This window comes from Protobothrops mucrosquamatus, unplaced genomic scaffold (genome assembly GCF_001527695.2).
Source record: "Protobothrops mucrosquamatus isolate PMUCROS unplaced genomic scaffold, P.Mucros_1.0 scaffold1475, whole genome shotgun sequence".
Lineage (NCBI taxonomy): Eukaryota > Metazoa > Chordata > Lepidosauria > Squamata > Viperidae > Protobothrops > Protobothrops mucrosquamatus.
In genome coordinates, this window is record NW_015387653.1 from 48,624 (window position 1) to 59,627 (window position 11,004).

Genomic DNA, 11,004 nt, shown 5'->3' on the forward strand with positions numbered 1-11,004 from the left:
TATCTCAACCAAGGTATCTCGGTGAGGTGAATAAAAATCAATAAGAACCATACACAAAACAAAATCCTTATTAATAAATATAAAAGTGAAAATACAAACCACAGGAGAGGGAGGGTAAAAATAGCTACCTCAACAATGGAGTCATCTGAGCAGGTCTCCAGCCACATGGAATTCCCAGGCCTGGCAATACAGCCAACACTTGAAGAATTTTGAAATATAATTATTCCTAGGTAGTGGTTGGTCAGTGTATTATTATGAAGATATTTGTCTACATTGTATGCTCAAACAAACAGCAGCATTAAGAGAATACTGAATGTTGAAAAGAAGAACAGTCTGAGTCTTGTATAGTTTGGATAAACAGCAGTTCGGTTATGACATTTTGCTTTTAAACTGCTTGTACCCAAAAGGTTTATCATGTTCTTGTAAATAATCTTGTAGTCAGTACACAAATAAGGTAGCCATTTATGAAAGTTGTTTGTTTGACTAGTACTAGGGCTACGATGACAGCCAGTTTGGTGTAGTAGTTAAGGCACCAGACTAGAAACCAGGAGACTGAGTTTTATTCCTGCCTTAGGAACAAAGCCAGCTGGCTGACCTTGTGCTATTCACTTTATCTCAGCCCTGGGAAGAAGGCAATGGCAAACCACTTCCAAAAATGCCTAGTCCAGGTAGTTTCCAGGAGTCAACACTGACTCAAAGTGGGGAGATATGCTACAACATCCAGGTTGGAAATATCTGGATGACCCATAGACAAGCAGCAAAGGTAATAGAACTAAGTGGATAGAACCAAATCAAGTTAGTGTAATTCAATTAAAAGGACAATTTGGAGCACATAGACAACACAACATGCAGTTACATTATTCATTTATTCAACAGAATTAATTAGAATTCCCAACTTTCGAAGGGAACAATCTTCAAAAAATCAGTATACATCCAGGATGTCTCCCAGAACACAAAAGCAAATGTTTAGGACAAAAACATGGGAAGTGAAGGGGGGAGGAGTAAGAGTAATTCTTATCATCCTGGATTCTAATCATCACAGTCTTTTAATTTGCAACTTTCCCCTTAGAACTGTACTTCTTAACTAACATATTATGCCTAATAATTCATATTTTTAGTAAACATTATATAAATATTTCTTCCCAGATAACAAATTCATATCATTTGGAGTTGCTGTCTGTAGTTTATTGGCACAAAATTCATAGTATGCATTCAGCTGAATCTAGCATCTCTTCCTACACTGTGTGGGATTTTGTAAACAGGTTTTTGCTAAAATTTCTGGCAAGAAAAAAAGTATTTTGTCAATTTTTTTCCAAATTCTGAAACAAATATATAACTGAAACTATTAATTTTAGGGGGAAGCAGACAATACAGCTATTCTCATATGGCATTGCAACTCCCCCAAGGCTAGCTGAATAGATATGGCATCAAATAATTCTTAGCAGATGATTGCATAAAGGAAAAAAATACAACTATAATCCCAAAACAAGAGAAGAAACACCTCAGTCAAGAAAGACAATGTGTTTTTTTAATTTTGGCCATTGAACTGTTGGCAGCAGATGAAATTTCAACCACCACTCTGATCACTTGCCAAAATTAAAATTATTACAGTTGTACACATTTCAAAACCACTTTGGGAAAATTGCTTTGTCACTTAAGATTAGCACCTATAATCAAAGCAGATGCATTTTTTTTCAGGTTTCAATGTAAGCCTGAAAAAAGGCATGGATGCTTTAATGAGTTGAATTGATCCCAATCCTTAAAACAACTTTTTTCCATCTCTTACAGCATTCATTCAGAACTATTTTTAAGTAAAAATATTTTTTTAATTTTTCAAGCTCTTTTCTTGTATAATAATGCACAATATCACAATATTGGCAGTCATCCTATAGTGTAATAATACAGCTAGAAGAAGTAAATATCACTAAATTCAGTTAGCTTATTTCCCTTCATAAGATAAATCCATTTATGATATCCAACATGCAATTGTTTTGTTTGTAAATACTTTTTTTCTATTTCAACCATGTAAAAGCAGAAAATTATTTAAGTAATAAAGAAATTATGTCTGTTTGAGTAAACATTCACATAAATCTTTTTGGCTTATTTCCTGGCGAACCAAGTACAGTGATGGAGGGACATGCAGTAGCATATTTCCAAATGCCCAACACATAGATGTCTTTGCTCGCTATAGTCGCTTCCCTGCTCATTAAGTCTCATTTTTGGCCTCTCCACTGGAAGATCAAACTCCAGTAGTTTTTTTATATTTATAAAACTTTGCTACAAGTAAAAAAGCTGCACATTTGACCTTTTCTGCATAGTGGTTTCCCACGTCCAAACTAACCGTGCTAGCTGAGCAAAGTACAGTACCTCTTTTGTTAAGAAGCCAACTGCATGTGCATATGAACTGAAGGATACAAAAGGCTTTCTTCCTTTAAGACTTTGTTCTTCATCAGTTTTAGTGAACCATGCCTTCATGGTACATTTACATCTTCCCTCCCTCTGCACCGATAATTTAACTTTTTTAGTTCCTTTGGTTGCTGTAGTCACTTAACAAAATAACGCACTGGGCACCTGAATATCTGCCATCTTGCAACATATACTATAACTAACTACCTTCTCATAAATTTTCCAAATCCTTACCTTTCAGTGCTCTTAACAAAATCTAATTTCTCTTTTGTATACTACTATACTACTGAACTATATAAATTGTATTGTTGTATTCCACAAATAACTAACAAATAATAAAAAGGACTCCTTGGACACCTTTCAAGCTACAGTCTTGAAAGTTGCAAGTAATAATTCTATGCTACAGACGGATTACAGGTAGTCCTCAACATACAAGGTGAAGGGTTTGTTCTCCAAACTTGTGGGTTGGTTTCTGAATGTTTCGTTACCAGGCTAGGTAACATCTTCAGCAAAGCTCAGGGGATAAAAGTGTTCTTCTGTATGAAGAAGAACACTGACATCCCCTGAACTCTGCTGAAGATGTTACCTAGCCTGGTAACGAAACATTCAGAAACCAACCCACAAGTTTGGAGAACAAACCCTTCACCTTCATCCTACACCCAAGCTACAGATACTCGCCACTATTGCATACAACAATTCATTTAGTGATCAAAGTTACAGCGGCACTGAAAACAGTGACTTACGACCTTTTCCACACTTACACTATTGTAGCGTTCTCATCACGTGATCAAAATTTAGCTGTTTGGCAACTGGTTCATATGACACTTGCAGGTGTCCCGAGGTCATGTGATCATATTTGGTAACTTTCTGACAAGCAAAGTCAGTGGGGAAGCCAGATTCACTTAACAACTGTGTTGCTAACTTTACAATTGCAATGATTTTCTTAACTGTAGCAAGAAAAGTTGTACAATGGGGCAAGACATTGATTAAGTTAGCTTTAAGCATCCTATAACTGCAGGTAGCTTGAAGTCTCTTAAACCACCCAGGTTATACCAGTTAATCAAAAAGTTTACAATGTTTCAATTGCATCTGTTGCCAAGTGAATATTATAGGTAAGTCATATTCAACATGCAGTCTCTCAAAGTTTAAAGCAACCATTAGAAATCAACTGATCTAAAGTGTTGATCCCTTATCTAGCCCAAGCATTCCAGTAAAACATTCCACACTATTTTTAAATTGGATTATTTAACAGTGTCTGTTTCTTGTGTGATTCAGGATCAAACTGTAATCACTTACCTATTAATAACCAAATCTCCCTGGCAACTTCCCAGATTGGAAATGAAAATCCTTGTTTGTATACTTGGACTCTAACATTTGCCAAAATTTCTTAGGTGTTATACACTTAACTTTCCACATAGGCTGTAATGTATTAATAACACAGGGAAAACCTCGTTTCTGTGCAGCTCTTTCTAGTTCTGGTACCCATTATTTCCTTTATATAGTTATAGCTTTCCATTATCACTGAGTTCTGCATATATCTGAAGCACATAGTTTGTCCCAGAAGCAAATATTTCCTCTAGATTATCACATTAAGAAAAATGGTTTTACTTAACTATATGAACAGATTAAACATAAAATCATCTATAGATCTTGGACTAACTGAAGATTTATATATTGAATGTAGAGCAAAATGAATATCAAAACTAGATATAAATACTATTTGTCAAGAGCCACATACATTTCTAATTCTTTTGGAAACAATTGCTTTCTTGTGCTGAGAACCACATCCCTTTTAAAGATAAATAAGATGTAAACAAATGTTAGGACTTTACAGAATCGGTTCAGAGAAGGCTGAGTGAGAAACCCACGACATTTTATGGGATGAACATGAAACTGGTATTCAGCATAAGTACCCTTTTCTAATCACTCTGATATCAAAACAACATTCCTTCTGTATTTGTATGCAATCTTGACAGATGTTTGGTCACATGCAACCTATACTCCCTCCTCTGAAAGGATCTCTATGAGGTTCAATTTTAAGGATATTAGTTGCAGTAATCCCACTTACATAGAAGTCACGTTTTCTATTTTTTTTAAAATAGTAACTAAGGCCTGAAGCCAAGATTCAGTTCCTCCTTTGCAATTATCTTTGAATTATGTTTCCAAATGACTTGTAGATAAATAATATGAAGTTTATTTTCTGTAGCTCCCCATTTTTATATTTAAGGAATTATAATTTTGATAGTTATATAATAGTTTAATATTCTGTAAAGTCCAATTATCAGTTCTGAGGCCAGTATTAATGGCGAGCTGATGAAACTAGACTCAGAAATTAGACTTAGTGATATAGAATAATATAGTGCTCTTGTCGATGTGATTTCCAGGTGAAAAACAATTATAAACCCATTATATCAGGGTTTAAGTTTTGTTCCTTATGACTCTAGCCAAAAAGAAACTCTTTGAATCTGATTTGATTTGCTTTATCTAGTTTATACATCAGGAATGGCAAGAGTTCTTTAATTGTAGAAAAAAAAACCTTATATGAATTGTATGAGAAGCATTAATATCAGTTCTGTAAAGCAGGGATAAGCAGTCTGGTGTTTCAGATATTTTGGGCTTCAGTTAGTACCAGCTTTATCCTAAAGATTTTTGGAAACTATAAAGAACCTGACTGATAACTTTACAAATCCTGCTGGTTTGCTTAACATCCTCCCCCTTTGTCCTTAAGTTACCTACAGTATAGCTTTGCTCCTTTGCTCCTGTCTACTCGGTATTATTTAGTCCACTGGACTTCCCAGAACAGATGTAGGGCCTGATCATCCCAAAGCAAGCCATATCACTTTGTATTACCGAGGTTAAGACCAAGAATGCACATTAGCTAAATGAATGGTTTTGCACTGGATGTGAAAAAGAATCATTATTCAGTCCAGAAATTCTATGTTTGTCTCATCTGCAAAATAAAATCTCATTGTCTACCTTTCATTGTAATGTTTTATTCCAGTTGATGCAAACCTCTCAACTTTGAAAATGTTGTTATGTATCGATTTCAATACCAACTGCAGCACTTGGTTTCCAGTGGGTGGAGGATAGGTGGCAAAAGGAGATAGGTGCTCCCAATTCATAAGACCTTCTGCTGGCTTTTGTTGTTTTCTGAGGATAAGTCACTTTTAAGTAGAGTCTGGCTACATTGATTGGATGTTTATTCTCAACTTGTATTTCGTGAGATTGTTTGGCTTAATCCTCCTCCACATTTCATTTGAAGGCATTTTCTATGATGGGCTGCAACAGCTCTAGAACCTACTTTTTAGAAAGAACCATATGAGGCCTCCTTTATTGTTTAAAAGATACAGCTCAAGCTTTTTTTTTTTTTACTTAAATCTGTGCAATAGAATCCTCCTAGAGAGCCACATGGCTCCACTCTTGGCTGTTCTCCCAGTGATTAGCGAGCCACAGTGGATTTTTTTTTTGTCTGTTATGTACAGTTTCCTTTGGGGAACTGGTGGCCTGCATTCTTATTTTATTGTTTCCTGATTTTAAAATGATAAGCCACCCAGAATTGTGTAGAGTCAGTCGCTTTCTTAATCATATTATTTATATATTTATAAATAAAAAATATTTATAAATATATATATTTTTTCAATTCTACTTTATCATCTGATAGCATGGCAAGACAGGATATAAATCAAATATATAAATTGTACTATTTATGCCAAACCAAGCATAAGTGGAACCAGAACGGCCAATTTTTATGTAGCCCTTTGTTTAAGTTGAAAATCTTCTGCAAAAGACGATGGCCCGGTTTATTTATTTGTTTGTTTGTTTGTTTATTTTTCTGTCAGATGTTGTCCTGCATGTTCCAAATAAAATGAGAGCAGAGTTTTGATTTACAAGAGTGCACATTCCTTCCTTGATCTGGCTATACAAATACCTTTAGAAATGTTGCTTGCTACCAAACTGCTTGTTCTCACTATCCTTAACTGTATTTATGGTGCAAACAGGACACTCCAGTTCGCTACTTCCCAGCATGTCTACTTCAGACTCTCCAGCCCAACAGGGTTATGATGCTGGAGGGCACATACTAAATTGGAAGGATCACATTGGCTCATCTGAGAATACCAATCCGTATGTGGCTGTTTCGTCCCATAATCACCAAGAGAAAAAGGGTAAGGCCTTGGAAATCATTCTTCCTGTGGGGGCAAGGGCGGGGATTGACTTCAGTGTAACTGCTTCCAGCTACTGCACAGTACCATGAAGTAAAAGTCTTCTTCTGCTATTAAAAGTGTATCACACACATACACAAACACATCAAAATGAACCATTTTTAAAAAATAAATTTTATTCTAGCCATTCAGTGGCAATGAAAAACCACACAAAACAAATGCAAGACTATAGGTTTGAACATGTTTTGATACAAGATTGGAAGGTTTAATTAAGCTCAGATGGTAATAGTGATGAAAACAGTGATGGTGATAACATATAAGTCTTGGCTTTACATTAATCCCCACTTGCACTTCCAGTGGAGTCGAGTGTGTAAAAGTACTTTCGGTTTTTTAATTAGTTTAAGCAGCAAAGCAAGTTCAACCCATGAAGTAACATTAAAAAAATAATCATTTGATATTAAAGGTGCAATCTACAAGAGATTCCATGATTCAAATTCAACTGAAGTGATATTCAGCTTGAAGTGGCTCCATTCATTTTGAAAGATTTTTTCTGAGCAGATTGTGCTTGAAGGAATTAAACAGAGTTGCTGATGAATGGCCACAGTAAAATGCCACTTTAGTTGGACTTTTCTTTATCTGTAAATTTAGCGGAGGGGGTCTTTTCTCTGTTGGCTTTTTAAATTTCAGTTTCAGAGTTGTATTAAGTTTTTAAGCTCTTTAAATTGTCCACTAAGTGAATTATCAGGTACATTAGCATATTCCTTTTCAGGCAGGTAATCCATAAGGCAGCAGTATATCTTATGTGATTAATATTTTTCATTAAAAGCTAGAATGGGGTAGTCACGAAAGAGCACGTATTTAATGGCGAGAGGGGGCTTTCGGATGCATCAATTACTAACTTCAACCTTACTCTTAATGAAAAGAAACTGCTAATTTTCAAATGGAATGATATAGAAGCAAAAATGCTCAGATCATGAAAATAATCTGCCTCACCAATTCAGTAATGCTTCTTAACAGGTAGCTTCAACCAATTGATCAGTCTCTACATTTAAAAGATAACGGTTAGAAAATTGATAAAAGCATCTTGTTCTATGTGGTTTTTATATATACTGTATATATATATTACAGCAGTTGTCTTAATGGACAGGCTATTTACTTTTCACTTCCAAATTCCAAGTCTTTGATCAATTTATCATAAGTGGAAAGCTGATTGGATCATAATTATTTTGACTTGAAATTCTCTGAATGAAATTACCAGAGGCAATTTGTCAGAACTTAACTTGCTTATTTAAATACCATGGAATCTTTGGGGTCTAATTAGGAATATTAACAAAGCTGGAAGCAGTCTGTACACGTTAAAGCAAGCAAACAATGGTGGCAGAGGTGTCTGCATGGTTGTTTACCATTATCACATATCTCTGTGCTCTTCTTCCTTCCTTTGCCCACCTCAGATCCATTTGCAACAAAACAAACCAACAATATGTTGCACACCCCAAATCACTTGCAGCTTATTCCTTGTTCAAGGGCAAAGGAAAGAGACACTAAACACTTTCTAAAGAGAGTGTTATGCTTAATCTTCTGTGTATTTAATTTGGTTGTGGATTTATTTTCTTGCAAATACTTTTTTTTCATGCCTTGAATCTTTGATTTGCAAAATGCTTTGTTGGTGATTTGTTTCATTTTGTTTTGTTATTCTTGTGAAAGGTGCTTTCCTTTACTTTGTTTCACACACTTCAAAAATGACATGCCTTTAATTGTACTAATTCTTCAGTCACTTGCTGCTTTGTTTCCAATGCCACTGATGCCTTGATGATGTCACATCCATATGTTCAGCTTTTCAATTCTACGCAAACATCTCATGGGAATATCTTGAGAAGGAGGGGCTAATTAAATGGGTTTTACTCATGGGAATGTGACATTTGTGCACACTGCAGCTTTAGTCGCTAAATATACTCCAGAAGTGCTGTTGGGAGAAGGCCTCACAATTCTTGGCAAGATGAAAAACAAAGAGTTCAATATATAGCATATAAACTCTGTGTTGCCTTTCTTCTTTCTGGTTTGAATTTTGACCATTGAAAAATCCCTCCCATTATGCAACAATGCTGCTTATTTGAATTGGCAAAAATTTACAACTTCTGCTATCACATACTTTTCCGGAGTATGCTTTTTGTTTGTTTGTTGTTTTGATTCAGTTTTTGCTTTTGCTTTTTGCGGAATTTGCAGTGTTCTTTTATTTCTGTCTGTCCTCATTTTTATTAAAGCTTGTATTTCTCACATAGCAATCTTAACCTTCCCTCCTGCTACCATTGTACATAGTCTTTCCCGCTGCCTGCTTCCATAACAGAAAATCCTTCCTGTGGAATTTCCAAGGCTCAACTCTGTTTACTATAAAGTAGTATTTAACTGCTGTGTTTAGATATCCTACTAACTGAAAGAATGTAAAGGTAGAAAGTAGAATAATATTCTCCAGCAATAACAAGTCATTACTGTTTTGTTGTCTACTGTCCCTTGTCTGTAACCCTTTTCTCTTCATTAGAAATTCCTGATATACTGTATATTGTGTTCTTCGGTTGCTGTTCGCAGTGTAGATTTCTTAAGCTGTTCTTTTTAAGCCAGAAACTCAAGCATAAATCCAGGTCCAACTTTGTTATTATTATTTTTTCTAAAGTTGTACTGCTCCCATCATGCAAACAATGAAACGATTTGGGCTTTTCTGCATGCTTGAAAAATCAATTCTGAAATTGATTAAAAAAGTTATATTTGGTGAAAATAATCTTGATAATTTCTTTCAAAGCATGAGGTTAAATAGTCACAGTGTTTCTCCCATTTGGCTCTGTTAGCTCATTTTTACAGTTTACTCTTCAAATAAGAAATTTAGACTCATGAGTGGAATTATTTTGAGGCTCTAGTCTCATTTTATTTTATTTATATTTGGATTTATATCCCGCCCTTCTCCTCGCGGACTCAGGGCGGCTGACAATCAGTTAAAATACATAAATAACAATACAAATTTAAAATTAATTAAAAGAAATATTAAACTTTGTCCTATTAAAATGTAATTAAAACCCCTCTAAAAATTACCCTAGGCCAGTCCTGCAAGCTGGAATAACCAAGTCTTAAGGGCGCGGCGGAAGGAAGGGAGATCAGGGATGACCCTGATCTCTGGGGGCAGTTCATTCCAGAGGGTGGGAGCTCCCCAGAGAAGGCCCTCCCCCTTGGGGTCACCAGCCGGCACTGTCTGGCCGACGGCACCCTGAGGAGACCCACTCTGTGGGAGCGTACAGGTCGATGGGAGGTAATCTGCGGCAGGAGGCGGTCTCGAAGGTATCCGGGTCCGATGCCATGGAGCGCTTTAAAGATGATAGTCAACACCTTGAAGCGCACCCGGAAGGCCACNAGGGTGGGAGCTCCCACAGAGAAGGCCCTCCCCCTTGGGGTCGCCAGCCGGCACTGTCTGGCCGACGGCACCCTGAGGAGACCCACTCTGTGGGAGCGTACAGGTCGATGGGAGGTAATCTGCGGCAGGAGGCAGTCTCGAAGGTATCCGGGTCCGATGCCATGGAGCGCTTTAAAGATGATAGTCAACACCTTGAAGCACACCCGGAAGGCCACAGGCAGCCAATGCAGCTCGCGCAGCAGCGGTGTCACGTGGGAGCGTCAAGTCCCCCCCAACACCGCCCGCGCGGCCACATTTTGGACCAGCTGGAGCCTCCGGGTGCTCCTCAAGGGGAGCCCCATGTAGAGAGCATTACAGTAGTCCAGGCAGGAGGTGACAAGGGCGTGAGTGACCGTGCGTAGGGCGTCCCGGTCCAGAAAAGGCCGCAACTGGTGAATCAGGCGAACCTGATAAAACGCCCCCCTGGTCACGGCCGACAACTGGTCTTCCAGCGTCAGCCGCGAATCCAGGAGGACACCCAAGTTGCGTACCCTCTCCGAGGGGGCCAAAGTTTCGTCCCCTATAGTCAGCGATGGAATCAGCTGACTATGCCGAGGCGCCGGTAACCACAGCCACTCGGTCTTGGACGGGTTGAGCCTGAGTCTGTTCCTCCCCATCCAGACCCTCACGGCCTCCAGACACCGGGTCATCACTTCAAGGGTATCGTTGGGGTGGCCTGGGGTGGATATGTACAACTGAGTGTCATCAGCGTACTGATGGAAATCCACCCCAAAGCCACGAATGATCTCCCCCAGCGGCTTCACATAAATATTGAACAGAAGCGGAGAGAGGACCGACCCCTCTGGGACCCCACAGGTTAGGGGCCTTGGGGTCGACCTCTGTCCCCCTGCCAATACAGACTGCGTACGGTCGGTGAGGAAGGAGGAGAACCACCGCATCACAGTGCCTCCCACTCCCAACCCACCCAACCGCCGCAGCATGATACTGTGGTCCACAGTATCAAAAGCCGCTGAGAGGTCCAAAAGAACAAGGACAGAGGAA

General features: G+C 38.2%; 1 protein-coding gene across 1 annotated transcript in view; it reads left to right on the forward strand.

Annotated features, from left to right (window-relative positions):
- SEMA6A (semaphorin 6A) overlaps positions 1-11,004 on the forward strand; it is a 74,503-nt gene that overhangs the window by 44,863 nt on the left and 18,636 nt on the right. Inside the window, exon 17 of the mRNA XM_015822140.1 lies at positions 6,405-6,569. Within this exon, the coding sequence (XP_015677626.1) occupies positions 6,405-6,569 (165 nt within the window). The remainder of the gene's footprint in view (positions 1-6,404; positions 6,570-11,004) is intronic.